This window comes from Cladophialophora carrionii (genome assembly GCF_000365165.1).
Source record: "Cladophialophora carrionii CBS 160.54 unplaced genomic scaffold supercont1.15, whole genome shotgun sequence".
Taxonomy (NCBI): Eukaryota; Fungi; Ascomycota; class Eurotiomycetes; order Chaetothyriales; family Herpotrichiellaceae; genus Cladophialophora; species Cladophialophora carrionii.
In genome coordinates, this window is record NW_008481822.1 from 23,985 (window position 1) to 44,217 (window position 20,233).

Consider the following 20,233-nt stretch of genomic DNA (forward strand, 5'->3'; position numbering starts at 1 on the left):
AGGAGCATCCCATTAGGGACGATTCTGATGGAAGCTGCGACCCTCTCTTACACGAACACTGCTTCGGCGGGAGCGAGCACGCGAGAAATCGCATCAAAATGCGCAAGTCGCGGGGAATGGGAAGAAGCATCTCTGCCACGTAGGGCGCAATTTGGCTTGACTTCACACATCTCATCCTCATCTCCTAAGTGTGCTCTCGTCCGCACAACGGCTCTATCGAAAGAAGGTCTGTTTCTGTGTCGCACAACTCTGATGCCCTGATATACACCCTTGGAACCCACCCTATCCCGGATCTTCTGCCATCGTCATATACCAACCCATCTAAAGCAGATCTGATACCCAAATCCGTATACCCTCGCTTTTCACCACGCCGTGGCCATGCACAAGAGCAACGCCTCCCCCGTCAACCCATCATAGTAAACACAAGATTCGAACTCAATCTTCTCTGTAAACGGCCCAGCCATCTTTCTCACCAAACCACGCTCTCGCCAACGCGGCACCGCTTTCCGTGGGCTGACTGAACGCCAGCTGCAGTGGTTCGAGCTCCAATCCGTAAATAAATTGATTCATAACACATTCGAGAAGATTATTGGCGATTCCTTTGTGCCGGAAAGCCTTGCTCGTCCAGATCCGACTCACTCCTACCACTGCGGGGTACGTCTCTTCGGAAATGCAGATGCTCGATGGAGGTGAAGAAGCAGTCGGACTGGCGACCGGGGTGGGGATTTGCGGTTTGTGCGAGATGGAGCGCTGGTCCTCCTCGTGCGTCTCTGTCGGTGTCGGCGATGCAGGTCTTTTGCATCCGAAGTGGCCGTTGAGAGGGAGAGTCTCGCTCGTGGCCGTCTCGCTGGGGAGAACTCTGTGCGCCTTGGTGATGCGCTCGGCGAGACAGATTCCGACGCACTTTTCGTCTAGTATGTGTAAGAAGGCCTTGTATCTGTCGCATTTTTTGCCGCCAAATTCTTCATCCTTCTCGCCCTCTGGAACACGCTGGCTCCACAATTCCTCCTCTTTGATGTCCACGCTACCGAGCTCCTTGTTGACAATGCCAAGCACCTTTTGAACCACGCGTCGCGTAGGGAGGGCCATTTTGCGATCCACCACGATAACACTGCCAGGAATCTGCGGCACTTGGTAACACCAACGCATTGCCGACTTGAGGAATGGTTTGCCGAGCTCAATTCCCGAACTGTCTCGATTGTGATACATATTGTGTAATTGGGCGTCCTCCGGCACCGAAGGCATGTAAGACATCTGACATTGAGGGCACGTTGCAGGGAGGAGAGGTTGACCCAAATCGAGCACCGTCTGTACCAGCTTCTGCTTGGGAGGTGGCGCAGGTCTTGGAATCTGGATCGTTGGCCGTGCTATTGCTGTCCTTTCCACATCTTGCTGTGGCGGATCGGGATTGGTCGGGGGTTGCGAGCTCTGCGCGCGTAGACTGGAATTGAAGATCTCGGAGAGAGGTTCTGAATCGAGACGCGTGCTTACAGGCGCACTGAGGCCCCTCGATTGTTCATCGCGTTTCCGCTTTGCAGGTTTGGCGTCCTTCTTATCCTTGCTCGCCTTATTGAGGCATGAGAATGTAGGCTTTCGCACCTTGACGTTGGGTGGCGTGAGCTGCAACTCGGGGGGTGGCGAGGACGGTGGGGTGATGGTGCTGGAACCTAGCTCATCGGCCTGTGACTCCGCGGCTGAGAAGATGGTGCTATTCTTGCGTGAGGGTGAGGACGAGAGTGCGGCGACACTCGTCTCCCGAATGGCGCGTTCAAGACTGTCTTCGAGGTCGAGGGGGTGCAGCGAGTTTTCGTTGATCGTCGGCGCTGAGGACGACGTCGCGTTCCACGTATCATTGAGGCGAAGGCGTTTTGGTGGACGATAGTCTTCGCCATCCCAGGCGCGCCGCACGTTGCGGCTGTAAGTTCGCATGAAGAGTCCCCTGGCACCCGACGTCGTTAGCACACTACCCAATGCAAGGGTGTCACGCCACCGGAACGGGGAGAACATACCCTTTGTAGCTGTTGGTGACAAGGTAAGGATAGACGACCGGCGACATCGTGTCGCGTCGTACGAGTAAAGCGAATGCAGGTCGAGTCTGCGAGTCGGTGGGAGGCAGTGACACTGTGAAGTGAGGAATGTAGATTAAGATTGATGGGGAAAGGTGCTGATGTTTGGATCAAGTGGGAACGGAGACGCGTCGTTTTGCCCTTGGGGGGACGGGACGAGTTTCGAGGATACCAGGTAGCTTTGGTTTTAGCGGACGAAACGGGCCGGGGGGGTGAAGAAGAAAGTTGTTTGGTGTTTGGAATCCGGCAAGCTTGCGACGAGGCGTCTGGATCGGGGCGGGCTCCAGGTCTCCAGGTCTCCAGTGCGAGCTTCAGGCAGATGGTGCGAGGGAGCGAGGGCAAATTTAGGCGAGATCCCTGCACCAAAGCATGCGAGGTCTGGAGGCTTAGCCAAGCAGCCGAGCGCCCCAAGGGCCCTGGGCTCTCGGCGCAGCGGCTCCTTTGCTGACTGATCTGCTGTGTGCTGCTCACCCCCCCAGCGATTCTCCCACTGCTTGTTTGGGCTTAGAAGCAGGGGGTGAAAGGAGGGCAGGCACTGTTCACTGTACGCTGGACTCGTACACTGTACACCCACGACTTGTACCCCTCTTGGGGTGTCGACCGACGGTGAAAGTCGAAGCGAGGGCGATGCTGAGATTGGAAGCTGTCAACGGCCTGGAGCGACGGCGGTGGCGAGGGCCTCGGGAGTTTCGCGGCTCGGGACCCGAAAGTGTGATCTAGGCGGCCAGCTGAATGATATAGGAGGGAGTCTGGCGGGAAGTCCTGGAGACGGGGAGAATGGGAGAGCAGCAATTATGGCTGATGAAGTAAGAATCCTGCCTGACAGAATAGATGGCGAGCACTGCTGCCGAGTGACGGGGTTGGATGATGATCTGATGATGAGTGTGTTTCCTGTTCGTTGATCAATGATCAATGATCAATTGACCTGGCCGGGCACCTCCCTGTTATTGTCTCTCGATCTCTCCGCCTGCCGTCGTTCTCGCCCTCCAGAGACTTTCTGTGGAGGTTGCCGCCCGCTGCCTACGTACTACGTACGGTGAGGCGAACTTAGGTGCACCGTGGTCTCTGCCCTACGAGTACGAGCTCGAAGCCTGCGGCCCCTTCTGCCCGCAGATGTGCTTGCAGCTTCTCAGCCCTCCACAACAACGGTACCCGCAATCCTGCCTGTTGCAGCGTGTGCCTCGTGTCGACCGTCCTCACGGGGGATTGAGTTGGTCAAATCAGGGGCAAGTTACGATCCAAATAGAACAGCCGAGCGCGGCCTGACCAGTGCCTCACAGCCAATGCCTGGCCACCGCCCCAACTCCTCGAGAGAATCCACCGCAGAGACCACGAATCACGGGAGGCCAAATGCGCAGTCACCAGGGATTGTGCCCTTTACACCACAGGGACAAAGGGAGACCTCGCCACCGCCGTGATTCAACTCGCTGCTCGAGCAACTGATCTGCTGGGTCGCGGCTTGTCTTGGTGCCTTCCGGTCACTTCAAGTCTTCATCACGGCGAATCGAGATCCAGTCCTTCTCGACCTGGCCTGTCCGTGCCTACCCGACCAATCTTTCCCTTCTCGCCTTTCTTCGTTCTACATCCTTCCCGTCCGGTGCTGTGATATGCTCGCGTCTGGCACATGCCTCAGAATGCAAGCGTTGGTCGAGCCTTGGGCGGTGGGCCCACTCCCGGCTTCATAACAAAGACAAGACAAACACGGCAGCGGCATCTACGAGTTACTTGTCGAAGGATTCAGATTACCACACGAGCGCCCCGTTCTTTGCGCCGCTGTGATTTGCCGGGGATATTGAAGCGGACCCTCCTCTGTGTTGGCTCACTGCGTTGTTGCCAGATATCAGGCAGAGCTCTGATGAGTGGTACGAGTACCGTAAGCGTGGCAGGGCTGGGAGGACCAAGGCAAAGCACAACACAACTTGGGCGCCTGTATCCAACAAATCATGTCTTGTGTGCAACATTTAGACCGGTTAACTTTGTGCTTAGGCAACAGAGGCGAACCAATCCTGCCAGGTCACTATAACACAGGCAACGGATCTCGTGACACGTCAATAGGCCAAACGGCCCACAGAGAACTGAGCCGCGACTGTAGGCTTCTCTGCGGGAGCTTGACGCAAGCGGGCTTCCAACGACAGCATGCTCTTTGCTGCCTATCGACGTGGCTTCTGTCTTCGAGTGCTGGCTGAGCGGTGGCAAGGGTGAAACCCCCGAACTAATTGTGGCATCTGACAAAAGACGCGGTGACTGCAGATGCGCAACATGCCTGAGCGAGGGAGTTTATCCGGGCTCGATGCTATCTTCTTCAAACCCCGAAAGCCGAGAGTGATGGTCAGGTTGTCGGTCAGGAGAGTTCAGGGATTCGACAGCGAGCATGTCGGATCTCAGGTTAGTATGGATCTAACACCGACAATGTGCTCGCAGCCTCAAGCAATACCTCTTGCTTGGATAGGTGGGGCCTTAGAGGTCAGTGTGGACGATGAGCGGTCAATACCGTAGCTTCGCAAGCTTTGAGTCCCTTACGATCAACCTCGCTCTGATTGAGTCGAGGTAGCGCAGAGTCAGTAATTTAGACAGTGCTTTTTTCGTTTTGCACTTGGCCGCCGGCTGTGCGAAATCGAATCTCAGGTCAATCTCGGCCGAGTTTGACAACGGCAAAAGAGCGCTAGATCCATCCAACTTTGCCACATACTCATAGGACCAGTCCAGATCTCGGGACCATCAGTACGTAAACATGTATCTCGGGTTTTCATCTCCCATTTCGGCGATCTCTTCCTCCGTCTTCCCAGCAATCTTGGAATCCTCTTTCCCAGCTCGACGGTTCTTGTTCCGGGTCGAGAAATAGACGCCCATGAGAGCATAGATGAGGACAGCCATCGCAACCATAGACAGCGATACAGCGTTGCCGCGGACATATCGAGGCGCCTCGTTGGTTTTGTACAGCTGGTAGTCTGATAAGTACAACGCATGTGCCAGCCAGCGGGATATCTGCAAAGTACTTACGAAAGGAGCCATGATTCCCGCCGCATTCCCAATTGTGAGCTGGATACCACTGGCAGTCGTTCTCTTCCCATATCGCGGGTTGTCTAGGAAATATGAGTGAGCTACTGTACTAGCCAGGATGATAACAAAGGGAGAGGGGGGCACTTACTTGATGGCAGCCATGCCAGAGGGATGCCGACGGTGACATACAACCCCATCGCGACCAAGAAACAGGCAAAGAAATGTACACCAGGGCTCACATCGGCAATCAAAATGGCGTATCCGATGATACTGATCGCGGCAAAGGGAATCACAGCGAGCGCTCGCCGCTGGAATCTGTCCGAAGACGCAGCCACGACCAGGTAGGTGAGAGCTCCCAGTGCGTAGCACGGCACGGTGAGCGCCTGAGTCTCTGCCGTTGACCACTGGCCTAGCCCCTTGATGATGGTTGGGAGGAAGGTGGAATAGCCATAGAGCATCGTGTCGGCGCCGAACTGAGCAAAGGCAAATGCCCAGACCTTCCAATCTTTCAGAGCTTTGATCACATCTTCCTTATGCAGGAAATCGCTGGAGTCCGTGTGTCCAATCTGCCGCCGTTTCCGGACGACCATGAGATCTCTCTCCTCTTGGGACAGGTAATATGCTGTCTCGGGTTCATCGGCGAGCCAAAAGTAGACTATGATCCCCAGGACCACACTGGGGAGGCCTTCGATGATCATGATCCATCTCCAGCCTGCCTGACCTGCGACGCCGTCCATGAAGCCGATACCGTATGCCAACAGCCCACCGACGCTCCCGGCCAAGGCAGCAGACACGAAGAGATAGCCGACGCGTAGCGCGATCTCGGTCTTCTCATAGAACATGGTGAGGTAAATCGTCATACCGGGGAACAATCCAGCCTCGAGGGCGCCCATAAGCAGACGACAGACGATCAAGCCTCCATAGCTCTGGACGACGCCGGTCAAAGTGGCGACGACGCCCCAGGCAAATGTGATGAAAGCAATCCACCGACTTGGCCTCAACCTCTTGATGACCAAATTGCTCGGCGTCTCGCAGATGATATAGGTGACGAACAACAAGCTGACAGCTGTCTGGTACTGAGAGCTATGGAGTCCGAGATCTTCTTCCAGTCCATAGAGCCTCGCGTTGCCAATGTTAACTCTGTCTAGGAACGAGACGAGATACAGAAGCATCGTTGGAGGGATGATGTAGAGGTCAAGTTTACGAACCAAGCGGCTTTCGGCGGCATGGTCAATGGCCGGTAGCGACTCGACGTCCTTCTGAGAAGCGGTCACAACGTCGACCTCGTTCGGGGTCTCATCGTGGTGAAGCTTCTCAGGGTCGAGGACAGACGTGGAGCCCTTGTCGCGCGTAGGACTGGAGTTATCGCTGGCGGCCATCTTGTCGACACGATCAGTGTAGCCGGGACTAAGCGAGGCGGGTCGTCAGGGCTGGAAGTCAACCGGCGAAGGTTGCGCGGGCGTATATGCTCCAATGGGTGGTATCACAAAGTTCCTCCGAGCTGATGCAATATTGATGTCACACGTGCTCACGGCAGCCGTGGAAGTACTATGTAAATGGAACACATTCGAGAACAACGAGGGAACTTCGAATACTTCATACTCACTTTTGCTAAGGCAATGGCGAGAAATACCAAGTCCCTTATCTCTTCCTGTCGGCGGGTGACCACCTAGCGCCATATCGCAGGAATGACGCTGCGTTTGTCCTTCCCATCCATGGCATGGTTGATCCTCGATCGTGGTATCAGACACAAAGTGTGGGGATGATCGCAAAACCTCCGGGTCAAATGACGCCGGCCGAGAGCTGCTAAAAGTTATAAGCCGGAAACCACCGGTTATTATTGGTTGATTTGCATCGGCCTGTGGATCCCGAACGGCTGACTTCGGTGGAGGATCGGCGGTGCGCCGGCAAGTGGCCCTTACTGAACCGAAGCTGCCAACGTCCCATGAGAGCGTCGAGCGAAGTTCTCTGAGTATCAACACCGGAGCAGCGACGTTCATGCCACTCGCGAGTTTTGCAGAGCGGGTGCTGGCATGATGTAGGGGATCTATGCAAAGATGCTGTGGTGGGACTCATACTGTAAACGAGTCGGACATCACAGTCGCCTATAAAAGTTATACGAGGTCGCAGTATCGGTATCTGCCTGAACCGTACAACAGGAGATCGTGAGAAAAGGCGCACATGAGGGATGAAGAGTCGGATCTTTTTATTGCGGGTGATGAAGCTAGATCTATCCGATGACGCTTCAGTGTAGCGAAGTGAAATTGACCTGCTATCACCAGAAGATACACGAGTTATTATTCTGCCTGAATCTGACAGCGTCGTTGAGAAGCAAAAGCTCAGAACCGACCCCTCGACCCCGATCAGAAACCCCGTGAAATATCGCTCCTTTCCCGACGCTGCCTACGATCCAGGTAACTTCCCAACCTTCGAAGACCTGCAGGTTGCTCGGCGCCAACCTCGCCTGTGTGCAGAGGAGGCCGCATGGGAGAGGGTAGAACCTATCATGAGTCGACCTATGCTTACCAAGCTAGCAGTTTCTCCTGAAACTGGCAGAGATTGTGGTTGTCCAATACAATACCCACGCGGCAGGGGATTCACAGTCTGGACGGGATCAATTCTTATTCACCCGTCTACACGATGACTGGGAGTCTTCCCCAGTGCGACTCCTTCAGATTGGGGAATGGGTATCACGGGCAAGTCCTGCGTCGACTAGGGGCACTGGTCAATGAAAAGGAGGCAACAGTCCGTTTCCAAATGATGCCTGCTGAGGTCTCTTTGGGTGTCTTGCTAATTATGGCTATGGGCATCGAGGGCATGGCCTGGTTCTGTGGAATAATCCAAGAGGTACAAGTATTCATCCTTCAGGACTCTGACAGACGTAGAGCAGAATCCTTCATAGGGAGTGGAAGAGCGAGCGAGAGAGACGGCACGTGGACCACTCTAATTGTGCCCACAAACCATACCTCGCACAGGTTAGCCTCCCATCTGCAGTTCGCAATCAAGCCGTTGGAAATGTTGCATGGACTATAGCCAAGTAGATCCAAAAAGCTATTGGTCTTGGGAAATATCCGAGCTACGTAGAGAACAGCGGGTGTTACTGATCTCGTGTTCAGTTGCCTGGTCTGGGGTCAGAAAAGCCATGCCTCGTGGCTGAGAGCTTACCCAACTCAATGCGCCCCTCGGGGCTTGGCTGCAAACTACCTAGTTACCCCGATAGGTGGCTGCTCGGTGGTTCCAGTTGCTGCTGGGGGGCCGCGAAGCCCGATATTGTTCCGCCCAAATTGGCGTCATCCGAGTCCCTGGAAACGGCTATTTTAGTCCACCACAAACAAGAGACACAGTACAAACCGCAGGCTGCAAGGTCTCAGTTGCTTTCATACTACAAGTGGCCTCAACTGTACCCAGTACTGTGCCTGTTGCCCAGGCGCCACACATAATGCTGGACTGTCCTCCGATCCCCATCTGCCAGGCCTGTGCAAGACTGAGATATTCCTGATCACTTTGGCACAGATGAACGCGCCTGTTGAAGCCCAGTCTATATCCTCTCTAAGTTACCTCCTTGCGAATCCGCCTCGTTACCCACGAAACCCAACACACCAAGTCCATGACCCCCTTGTGCTGTACATCGTCCGGGTGCCCGGCAGCAAAGGTGAGAGCACGGTCGGAGTCGCACAAGAGAAGGACATACATTGAGATCTGCCAGATGTCTTTCTCACAACGCTCAAACCACCCACCAAAGCCTCCATAAGTATCGAGGCGGTCCAGTCGAGTCTGTACTTCCTTCATGTCGAAAGACCACAAGATGACGCGCTGAGAGACTCTCTCGAAGCCGCGAGAGCGGCAGAAAGATCCAGCAATGGGGTCTCGCCGATCCGGAGGAAACCTCTTCCTTCCACACCCTTTGCGAACTATCCTGCTTCTCAGCGACCTCCGACTCCGCCCAAGAGTTACCCGCATTATCAGCCACCCCTACCGGGCTCCGGAACAGCAACTCAAGCACAGCGATATGCAGCGCGTGGCGCCAACCTAAGGCTGGACATTGGTGACCCAAACCCGGGATCTGCGACTTCGCGCAGGCCTGTGGGCGCCCGACCACTCCCAGCACGACCAGCCCTCGATCTTCCCCTGCAGACCATCAGTGACGAGGACACTGCTTCTCCCGACCCCATTGAACAAGGGCGAAGACAGTTTAGGTTGGCTAGAAAGCCCGTTCAGGGACCGCACTTGCTTCACGCCGGCGTGCCAGAAAACGTCGAGCCTGAGCAAGACTTGCCGACCCGTGCACCCATTCCTCTGCCCTCGCAGCCTTCACCCACTAATCTCGGAGGGAATGTCGTTTCCCGTCCACAGGCTGACTTCCCACGGGTGACCCTGATTAGAAGGGATCCCGCGTCTGGAAGCCAGTGGAACGTCGGAAGCATAATCCCGCACAGCGCAGGAGGGCCTCTGCACGAAGTCGAAATAGAATTGACTTCTCCAGGATATACCCACTTTGCCGAGCTGGATGCAGCAAGTGGGAGCGGTTTCCGCAGGAAGGTCGGCTACTTGTCGACACCTAACCAGGATACGCCTTTGGTGACTAGAAGGAGAAGCAACTCCGACGAGTCTGTCGCGACTTCACCTTTCTCGAACAACAGGAAAGCGCGTCGGGCCTACGCATTCATATCACCCTGGCACGGAATATGCGCTTTTAGCAATGGCTTGGATGGGAAGAGCCTACGATGTCGACAGACGTTGCTGGGGGCCGATCCGTCAATGGCAGGAGTTACCGCCGATGTGGCCGAACTACGGTTCAATCTGCCGTGGGCTACGAATCGGCTAAGGGAACCACACAAGAGGCAAGGCAGCGAATTGTCCGAGCTGTCATCCAACGTGCCCGTTGCCCGTCCAGAAAGTGCTTCGAGTCGGGAGCAATGGAGGAGAAGCTTTCAAGCTTTGACACACAAGGCCCGGAAGCAGCTGTCGATCAGCGACAATAACGATGACTGGAAATCTCCTAGGGAGGAATCTCCTCAGCTTGATCGGTCGGAGAACGAGAGTCGTATGAGCCTTGATCTGGGCCGAGAGAAGGCTGGAGGGGGTTTCACGGGCCAGAGCGCTAAGCTGGGGAAGCTTATTATCCATGATGAGGGCTTGAAGATGTGCGATCTGGTCGTGGCTGCTTGCATGGGAGTCTGGTGGCAGCACTATGCAGGGGACATTTGAAGACTAGATATAAATGCCACGCCAGACCCTGGCTCGACTGGATGCAACCACACGGAGCTTTTCCTTAGTATGTTCTCCATACCGCTGACCATCGACTAGAGGCTTCATGCAGGTGGCAGCCTTGTGCTCCATCGTCTAGATACGCTTCACACGCAATTTACTTTCGGTGGATGTGTGGATCAATGAAAAGGGAGGCCCGGCTTGGCGGTAAGCGACACCCGCCAACGCTTGCCAACGCCGCCCAGCTGCCCTGTTGACGTTTCTCCACTCATAGTTAGCATTGGCGGACTGCGCTGCTTAGAAGGTCGTCGCTGGTCACTTGTCAATCGGTCACTTGGTGTAGCTCTCTATGATTCCTACTTGACCACGTCCGTCCGTGATGCCACGTGTGTAAACGTGACAAGAATTAACCCAGGTCCAACGCGTCTGCTCGCCCCACGTCGACTCCTCTCCGAACTCTTTGCAACTTTTGTCCAATACAAACCCGAGATATTGGCACGACTGCTCACTTGGCTCTTGCCCCTTCTTTGACACCGAGCCCAGGTCGATGCGGTACACGAATATCGATAATGCTGATCTGGGTTTGACAGCAGCCGCTGGCCGGCAACGGCAGAGGAATCACGATTCCTAGGTCTTGCCTTGGTCGCGCTTTCGCGAGCCTGCGGAGGCTATGGCAGAGGCAATAGGGAGGATCCAGGCTGGGGCAGGACTGCCGGCCGAGAAGGCAAACGACAAGAGGAACGGCGTGGCAATGAAAACAACTCCTTCTTACCGCAATGGCACTGTCAACGGAGAGCCCGGCCCTGCCGTAACCACGAACGAGCGGCCTACCTACCCATCCGCCTCTAGCCCAACTCCGCCCGCTACGTCCCCTCGAGATGTCTCGCCAGACATCCTGACCGCTTTCTCTACATCGTCGAGGACCAACAGCGCAGTGAGAAATCCTTACGGTTCCGGATCGAACCTCGTCCGGAGTGCGACGAACGAACCCACGCTCGGTGGGAAAGAACTCGGTGGTACGGATACGGCATTGCATGGGACTGGGACGCCCACAGCGGGCAGAAAGAGCGTGCAATTCTCACGTGATACGGAAGAGATTGGATCCCAAAATAATCCCCAGGCAACTCCAAATGATGGCTCCGAGCACGAGAAACCACACTCGTTGTATGCTAGGCTCCGAGCGCTGGCCATACCTCAAGGCTACTCCTTCAGCCATACACGGTCTCCAAGTGGGCTTTCGGCAAGCGCACGCTCTGCTGAGGGGAAGGACCTTGACAGCCAATTTGTGGTACCTGGCCGCCATGAGACTGGACTCAGTGCTACATTAGAGGAGGACAGCGGTGCTGAAGCAGACGCTGACGCGGACGAGAGCAGTGCGGCCGAGAACTACACTTCACGTGCCACTGCTCGAAGGAGACGCCGGAAACTACAGCGATTCGATGATATTGAGACAGCGCCATCGTCGCCTCACAGCCCCATACGGACAGGCTTCGCGAGTGCCCCCACCAACTCTGATTCTGAAAGACCTCGTGTGCTGACCAGAAGAGCTACCGACACTGACATGGTCAGTTTCCCGCAGGGAGTGTCTGAAGACGAGGGGCGTAAGCAATTGTCCAAGGACACCAGCTGGAAACCACGTCATCCGCTTCGAGGGCTCAGTTATGGCGGCTCTCAACGGAGGACTGGCGACACCACCCCTGAAGGCAGTCAACGAAGACCACTGACTCTGCTGAGTTTTGCCAACATCGGCTCGTCTCGCGAAGGCGCTAGTAGTGCAGAGCAGACTCCGAAGACGCCGTCTCGCCGGAAGCTACTGGCCGAGCGGAGTTCGACCTTGGGTGCTGCGAAATGGAGCCAACTCAAGAATAGTATCAGGACACTTGGCCAGAGGAAGAAGAAGGTGCCCACTCCGGAGAATGTGAGGTCGGCTGCTCTGTTGGCAGAATTAGCTGCTGGAGCCCCTGCAGCCCTCATGCTCGCAAGTATGTTTCAGCGCGATGAACGCAATCAGAGGAGGGTGCCCGTACTCTTGGAACAGCTCAAGGTCCAGATTGTCGATAGTGAAGTCGACCACAACAAAATCAGAGACGACAAAGCACTTAAGGAGTCCGATGAGGACAGAGTCTTACGACATTTGATCTTCAAGATTGAATGTGAATATGGCAACGGCGCCAATCGAATGAAGTGGGTCATCAAGCGGTCTCTAGGTGACTTCTCCAGGCTGCATATCAAGTACAAAGGCGCATATAACGCTGGGAGACTCAGGTTGAGGAGTGATGGGCGCAAGAAGCTCCCGCATTTCCCTTTGGACGTTTTCCCATATCTGAAGTCTCTCCGGCTCTTCGCTGACGAACCTGAGGTGAACGACGAGCCTGACGCAGGTTATGAGACCGAGCCAGGCACCGCCACAGACACAGAAAGGCCGACTCCGCAAAGTCAAACTCGACCAGCCGTCACCCCGAACAGGAGGAAGTCAAGTATAGCAGGGCTGCCAGATCCTACTACGGCCGCAGGTACGCGCCGAGAAGCCTTCGCTGAACGACAGCGCAAGAGCCTCGAAAGATATCTGAGGGAGATGATACAGTTCCTGCTCTTCCGTCCTGAAAGCAATCGCCTGTGCAGGTTCCTAGAAATCTCGGCCCTCGGCATGCGTCTTGCCGCGGAAGGGAGTGAGCATGGCAAAGAAGGGCTCCTGCTCATCCGCTCCGCCAAGGGCCTGGATTTCAGAGCCCTGAATGCCGGCGAGTTCAAGAAACGGCATTCGCCAAAGTGGTTCTTGGTCAGGCACAGCTATGTCGTGTGCGTCGACTCGGCCGAACAGATGCACATCTACGACGTCTTCTTGTTCGACTCGGATTTCCAAATACAGCCGCGAAGGTTACGATCGACCGAACAGAGAAGTGCAAAGGAGCTGGCCAGCCTCGCAAAGGAGTCGGCGAAGCATCCCCAACACCACCGACTGAAGCTGATCAACTCTGAGAGAAAGCTGAAGCTCCTCTCTGACAACGAGCGTCAGCTACAGCAGTTTGAGGACTCGATACGAGAGCTGGTCGCCGCTTCGCCCTGGGCCAAAGTCAACAGATTCGACAGCTTCGCTCCAGTAAGGCCGAATTGTTTTGCTCAATGGCTTGTTGATGGCAGAGACCACATGTGGGTGGTTTCCCGCGCTCTGAATCAAGCCAAGGATGTCATTTACATTCACGACTGGTGGTTGAGTCCCGAACTGTACATGAGACGCCCGCCCGCCATCAGTCAGAAATGGCGACTGGATCGATTACTGAAGAGAAAGGCAGAGGAAGGTGTGAAGATCTTCGTTATCGTCTACCGCAATATCGATGCGGCCATCCCGATCGACTCCCAGTACACCAAATTCTCTCTGCTCGACCTTCATCCCAACGTATTCGTGCAACGGTCACCTAATCAATTCCGGCAGAACACGTTCTTCTGGGCCCACCATGAAAAGGTATGCATTGTCGATCACACAGTTGCTTTTGTGGGCGGCATTGATCTATGCTTCGGTAGATGGGACACTCCACAACATACGCTCATTGACGATAAGCCGACCGGCTTTGAACCAAGTGAGGAACCCAGAGATGCAGATCACTGTCAATTGTGGCCAGGCAAAGATTACTCTAATCCCCGTATCCAAGACTTCTATGCGCTTAACAAACCATATGAAGAAATGTACGACCGTCAGAGGGTAGCCAGAATGCCCTGGCACGACATTTCCATGCAAGTCGTCGGACAACCGGCTCGCGACTTGACCAGGCACTTCGTCCAGCGCTGGAACTACATTCTGCGACAACGAAAGCCTACGCGACCAACCCCCTTCTTGCTGCCTCCACCGGACTTCAATCCGGCTGATTTGGAAGCCCTCGGCCTGGACGGGACATGTGAGGTGCAAATCTGTCGCTCTGCCGGGCCTTGGTCGCTAGGCACACCAGACAAGACAGAACACAGCATCATGAATGCGTACATCAAGATGATCGAGGAGTCGGAGCATTTCGTCTACATCGAGAATCAGTTCTTCATCTCCAGCTGTGAAACGGAGAGCACCGTGGTACACAACAAGATCGGCGACGCCCTGGTCGAACGTATCACGCGCGCCAGCAAGAACGACGAAGCATGGAAGGCAGTTGTTGTCATACCGTTGATCCCCGGCTTCCAGAATACTGTGGAAGAAGAAGGCGGAACAAGTGTGCGACTTATCATGCAATATCAGTATCGCAGTATCTGCCGTGGCGAGTCTTCCATCTTCGGTCGGCTGAAAGCTGTGGGCATCAATCCGGAGGATTACATCCAGTTCTACGCCCTTCGTCAATGGGGCAGAATTGGCCCTCGCAAGACGCTGGTGACCGAGCAGCTTTACATCCACGCCAAATGCATGGTCGTCGACGACCGAGTCGCAATCATCGGTTCTGCAAACATCAACGAGCGATCGATGCTTGGAAATCGCGATTCCGAATGTGCCGCTGTCGTGCGGGACACGGATATGGTCTGGTCAAGGATGAATGGCAAGCCTTATCAAGTGGGCCGATTTCCGCATACATTGCGCATGCGCTTGATGCGTGAGCACCTTGGACTTGACGTCGACAAAATCATGGAAGAGGCACAAGTTATGGAGGCGGATCGTCATAAAACGCATTCGTCGGGCAAGTCTCTCAGATCAGAGTCTCCCGACGATACCTTCCACAGTCCTTCATCGGAAGCTGATGACGTCTTGGGACCGTTGGATGATGGACGAGGAGCCGAGTCCCACGAGGACGTGCTTCAGCGCGTCGAAGAATTCAGAAGCTTCAATCACGACGTGGATTGGGAGCAAGAAGGCAATCCTAATCTCAAATCCAAGCGAGCCGGCGTGACTCAAGATCCGCGAGTTACTGGTGATCCTCACCACAAAGATGATGTGAAGGGATTCGGACACGACAGAATGGCCGCAATTACAGCTGTTGGCCTCGGAAATGGAAGGGACACCACGATTGTTCGGGGCAATAAGGAGGTCTTAGTGTCAGACCTTGATTCTGAGGGCAGAGCTACGCTGACGGAGCCGAGGAGACGTGGTGAACACGCTCGCTTGACCTCGTACGTGGCCAAGATGGAGATGCCCAATCCCCCACTACCTCCGAAACCCACTTTAGAGCGAATGAGCACGCACCAGTTGGGCTTGCCTATGATATCCCAGCTGCCTCCCTTACCGGCATCAGACGACTCAGACATTGGAGGTCCCGTACTTGCCAAAGCAACCTCAAAAGACTCGGTCCGTGCTCACCATCCCCTGATCAACGAACTTCGACGGCCACTGATCGATCGCGACTGCATGGTTGATCCAGTTCACGATGCCTTCTTTTTCGACACATGGCATACGGTGGCAGAAAACAACACCAAGATCTATCGCAGCGTCTTCCGTTGCATGCCTGACAATCAAGTGCGCAACTGGGAAGACTACCACCAATACCTGGCATATGAGCAGCGCTTCAACCAACTGCAAGGGAATGACATGCCTGCAGAGCAGAAGGTTACTGATCCTTCTAGGGGCGGTGAAGTTTCGAGCGGTCCACCGGGGGTGGGAGCTCGGTATCCCGTGGCCGAGATCAAGGCCGTGGCACATGTACCGTCGGATATTGAAAAGCGCACAAACGAGATCAAGGGAAAGCTGAAGAATGCCCTCGGCGAGAGATCCAAGGATGAAAAGACCGATCCCGAAAAGGAGAAGCTGCGTATCTGGGCGGCAGAGGCGAATCGGGCACAGGCCGAAAAGGAGGGCAAACCTAATCTCCACCGACAGGAGACATTGGCTACAGAGAGGGCGGGATTGCAGACTGTGCCTGAAGGGCAAACGATCGCCGACGAAGGGAGCGCCACCGGAGACGATGATGAGGTTAGCACCGATCCTCCGAACAGCAGCCCCAGCTCAACGGCGGCGGAAAAGGAAAAATCCACGATCAATGGCACGCCTCCGACTGCAACCGGGCCTTTTGTAGGTTACTCGGAAGGCGTGAATCAAAACGCCACCCAAACCACGGCGAATTCAGGCGGGGGTAGTCGCAGACGCAGAAGAGCTACTACTAGGTCGAGTAGAGGGAACTTCAGCGCGAGCGACGATCTTCTGAGCATCGAAGAGGCAGAGGAGTTGTTGGGTTGCGTCCAGGGACATCTTGTGGTGTGGCCTTATGACTGGTAAGTCCTCATCCGCCGAAGACCTACAGAGAGCATCCACACTGACACACGCCCTTGGCTAGGCTTGAGAAAGTCGAGGCTGGAGGTAATTGGCTGTTCCCGTTCGATCAGATAAGCCCGATCGAAATCTAGTGAGTGCTCTGCCACATCTCGGGCATCGTGCTGGGATAAAAGCCTTTTCTGACTGTGCTGACAAACGCTCCAGCATATAAGTTTACTCGAGTACAATGCCAGCAATCCGGATGTCTGTACAACGAACCCAGGGTCGGGTTTCGACGGATGGTGAGCGAGACGCGCATGCAGAGCGCACGGCGGATAAGGGGAGCACCGGGCCCGCCATCTTGTTATGTTGACGCCGCCCGACGGGAGAACCCAGATCCTCGACGCTCGTGGCATACGATTGCAGCACGCGGTATATCTTCAGACCAGACTCCTTCCCAATGTATTAGTTTGACAGAACTTTGGTGGAGTCCATAGGGTCGTTTCGTGTATAGATACTGGTGTCACCGTGTTGCTTGCTACTGCTCGGCATGGGCTTGGAATGCTCCGATAAAAGATATTTCATTCCGGATCGCTTCTATATCGTCCGCACTCGTGATGGAGGCTTGGTGTTCTTTTGTGCCCTGTTACCGAAGCTTGTCATCACTTCTGCTCGTCGACGGGCGTCACGGGCTTTATGTAGACATCTGCACAATCTGATACGAGTCCACAAGCCGGGGACGGCGGGACGAGAGCAGGCGCTTGGAGCTCGGGCCTCGCATGGAGTTTTCCGAGTCTTTATAACCCAGAAAATATAAATGCCTCGAACCTCGGATGAGCAGACGTGGCGCTCGACATGGCAAGGCGTCGATGCTCGTATATTTAAAGTTGCTATTGCCGCGCCTCATTGGTGCGCCGGACAGGGGGGGATCGAGGAACGTCACAAGGCTGTACAGACGTCGGACCGGGCCCCCTCCCCCTACGAGTTACCCTCAGGCCTCCCATCCGAGGCTACAGTACCAGCAATCGAGGCATTCCCCTTGTGCCTGGCCTCAGCAGCACGGAGGGCAAGTTAATACCTTACCCACAGCATGTCGTAAAATCATTCTCCATCAGACGGCTCTCGCTCCTCCAACTTGGCATCATGGGGACGATGTTCGACGGGAACATAGCATCTAATAAGAAGGCTCGCAAGAGCACACCAAAGGTCAGGTCCGGGTGTGTGACGTGCAAGTAAGTGTCTCCACGCGGGCATCCAGTTAGGCGAGTTGGCCGTCCTCCCAGCCATTGTCTCTGACCACCGGCGATTAGAGCCCGACGGGTGAAGTGCGACGAGCAGAAGCCCGAATGTCAACGCTGTCAGGTTGGCACCGTAGCCCCTCGACCACCACGGGCTAACGCAGTCCACAGGTCTCCGCGCGAGTAGGAAGTGTGAAGGTTACCCAGGAGGTGGCCGTGGACTGTCCGCGCAGCCGCTGCCCCTGGAGCCGGCCTCGATCGCGGCATACAGCATCCCCTTCAAGGTCCCCGGTAGTCAGGCGGACCGGCAGCTGCTCCACTACTTCTGCTGTCAAGCAGCCTGGAATCTGTCCAGCTGCACAGATCCAACCCTGTGGACAGAACTAATCCTGCAGCGTGCCAACCACCAGCCCGTCATCCGCAATGCATTGGTCGCGCTTAGTTCGCTGCACAAGGACTACCTGTGTGGGGAGCTGGCCGGGACCGAGTATGAGACGCCGACTCCGTCCACGAGTCTCGCGCCGGTCGCGAACGTGAAGACCATGGCCGTGATCAGCAGATGCCACCGCCAGCTGAGGAACTACCTCGCGCGACCCGATGCGTCTCCGGACGTGGCGCTCGTCTGTAGCTTGATATTTTACACGTTTGAGTCCCTGCTCGGCGAATCCCAGCGGGCAATCTGGCATCTAGACCAGGGCTTGATCTTGCTTAGGAAGTGCCAGCTTGACCATTCGCTCGCGTCGGATGATCCCCTGATCCCACACCTAAGCACGCTGCTGCACCATCTGGACCTTCAGGCCAGTTGCTTCGACGACCGACGCCCTCCATTGTTGAGACTCGCCACCGATGCGGAAACGAAAGGCCACCTCGACATCGTCCCCGACACGTTTCTCGACCTGACACACGCCGAAGCCGTCCTCACCAAGATCCAGAACTGGGCGCTGCACCATCTCGTCAACTGTGTCCATTACCGGGGAGCCGGGGTGGAAGAGCTGCCATCCGAGTCCTTCGTCGAGAGACTCGTGCTCGCGGCGCAGCTGCAGAAGTTCGAAACCGTCCTGGACCGGTTCGCATACCACGGGAGCTCGATCTCGCACACAGCGACGCACAATCAGCGCGAGGACCGTCGTCAGCAACGGACGCAACGCCTCTTGCTCCTTCGCGTCAATCTGCACACCTTCACCTACCTGGTCAAGGAAAACCTGCCCCTACTTACGGCCGATGCGTCCGACATGGCAAAGAAGGTCATGGCCTTGCTGCCAGGCTATAGCGGGAGGCCTCTGCCGCAGATAGTGCTATCAGGCGGTGATACGGAAACCGACCTCGAGAGCGCCCTGGCTAGCATCGAAGCTCTCCTCTCCCAGACGTGGCCGCTGCCGGACTCTGCCGCGACCGGTCCAGAGACGACGACGTCGGCCACCCCGGCTCGAACCTACACGCTCTCGACGCACCTGATCGCGGCCATCTACTTCCTCAGCCTCAAGACCACGAACAGGCAGATCCTCGAAAAGGCCACGGCCCTGTTCTCGCACCCTCAGCTTCGCCACGCCCGCGACGGCCTGTGGGATGCGCGCACCGCCGCCTTTCTCGTCAAAAACCTCGTCCGGGTCCGTCAAAACGGCGACGTCACAGAGGGCAGCGACGCCAGCGATATCCTCATGCACATTGCCGAGCAAGACATTGGCGTCGACATCGCCCAATTGCAGCGGATTTTTCACATGAGCCAGAAGTCCGGCCTCCCGATGATGCAGTCCAAGAAATTCACTCTGGTGCTGCGGAAGGGGGCGGTCGTGCGCAGGCACATCGGTCAAGAACACAGGATGTCTTCCTGTGCATATTCCTCCACCTCTACCTCAGCGACGGTCAAGCGCAACGCCCATGACGTCCATGCTCCCGTTTACGGATTCGAAGATCAACAACACGTTGCCGGCGCACGCTACACACTGCCCACAGACCATTTGGCTCCGATGCCTGTTCCCCCAAGACGAACACCGAGCAAGACTGGCCCATCCAGAGCGCAGGGGAAGTTCGGACCGCAAACACAATCTGAGGGCACAGCAAATGTATACCCGGAGTATCACGTCTGGAATGCATGCATACACGTTTGTTCGGACCCTTGTGCTGTGTTCAAACCCGAGCCTTATCCCGCGCCCGCGGCCGTAATCACCCGTCCCTTCCGTTTCTAAAAGCCCACAAATACCCCCCTACCCTTGCATTCTCCCTGTAACTACTGCCTGGAGAGGCCAAGAAGAAGAAGACGAAGCGGACCCGGCGCATCAAACGGCGGATCTCGATCTCGGCCACGACCACGGCACGCCAAGATCCAAAATCTCAATCACAATCACAATCAGCGACCCGACCCTACAAATCACACCGTCAGGACCGAGATACAGGACAGGACAGATCAGAACAACCCTCCAGATGCAATGCAGCCGATGTGTGGCCCAGAAGCCGCCTCTTCCTGAGATACTCGGGGTCGAACAATTTGGATACCGCACCCAGGAGGGGACAAGACCAAGAAGGACGTGAAAACGGGCAGCATACATACCACGGTAATTCCGAGG

The 20,233-nt window shown here is 55.7% G+C and overlaps 5 protein-coding genes across 5 annotated transcripts; 3 read left to right on the forward strand and 2 right to left on the reverse strand.

The window, feature by feature from the left end:
• Window positions 1–435: 435 nt before the first annotated feature.
• G647_10385 (uncharacterized protein) lies at window positions 436–2,056 on the reverse strand (the record flags this gene model as incomplete). The annotated part of the gene is made up of 2 exons (XM_008726376.1): window positions 436–1,939; window positions 2,010–2,056. 2 exons carry the CDS (start codon window positions 2,054–2,056, stop codon window positions 436–438), a joined length of 1,551 nt encoding a protein of 516 aa, XP_008724598.1.
• Window positions 2,057–4,784: 2,728 nt separating this feature from the next.
• G647_10386 (uncharacterized protein) lies at window positions 4,785–6,445 on the reverse strand (the record flags this gene model as incomplete). Its single annotated transcript, XM_008726377.1, has 3 exons — window positions 4,785–5,006; window positions 5,067–5,149; window positions 5,215–6,445. The coding sequence occupies 3 exons, from the start codon at window positions 6,443–6,445 to the stop codon at window positions 4,785–4,787; spliced, it is 1,536 nt and encodes a 511-aa protein (XP_008724599.1).
• Window positions 6,446–8,579: 2,134 nt separating this feature from the next.
• On the forward strand, window positions 8,580–10,274 carry G647_10387 (uncharacterized protein; the record flags this gene model as incomplete). The annotated part of the gene is made up of 2 exons (XM_008726378.1): window positions 8,580–8,718; window positions 8,773–10,274. The coding sequence occupies 2 exons, from the start codon at window positions 8,580–8,582 to the stop codon at window positions 10,272–10,274; spliced, it is 1,641 nt and encodes a 546-aa protein (XP_008724600.1).
• Window positions 10,275–10,944: 670 nt separating this feature from the next.
• Window positions 10,945–16,583, forward strand: G647_10388 (uncharacterized protein; the record flags this gene model as incomplete). Its single annotated transcript, XM_008726379.1, has 2 exons — window positions 10,945–16,451; window positions 16,514–16,583. The coding sequence occupies 2 exons, from the start codon at window positions 10,945–10,947 to the stop codon at window positions 16,581–16,583; spliced, it is 5,577 nt and encodes a 1,858-aa protein (XP_008724601.1).
• Window positions 16,584–17,574: 991 nt separating this feature from the next.
• G647_10389 (uncharacterized protein) lies at window positions 17,575–19,855 on the forward strand (the record flags this gene model as incomplete). The annotated part of the gene is made up of 3 exons (XM_008726380.1): window positions 17,575–17,663; window positions 17,742–17,788; window positions 17,841–19,855. The coding sequence occupies 3 exons, from the start codon at window positions 17,575–17,577 to the stop codon at window positions 19,853–19,855; spliced, it is 2,151 nt and encodes a 716-aa protein (XP_008724602.1).
• Window positions 19,856–20,233: the final 378 nt, after the last annotated feature.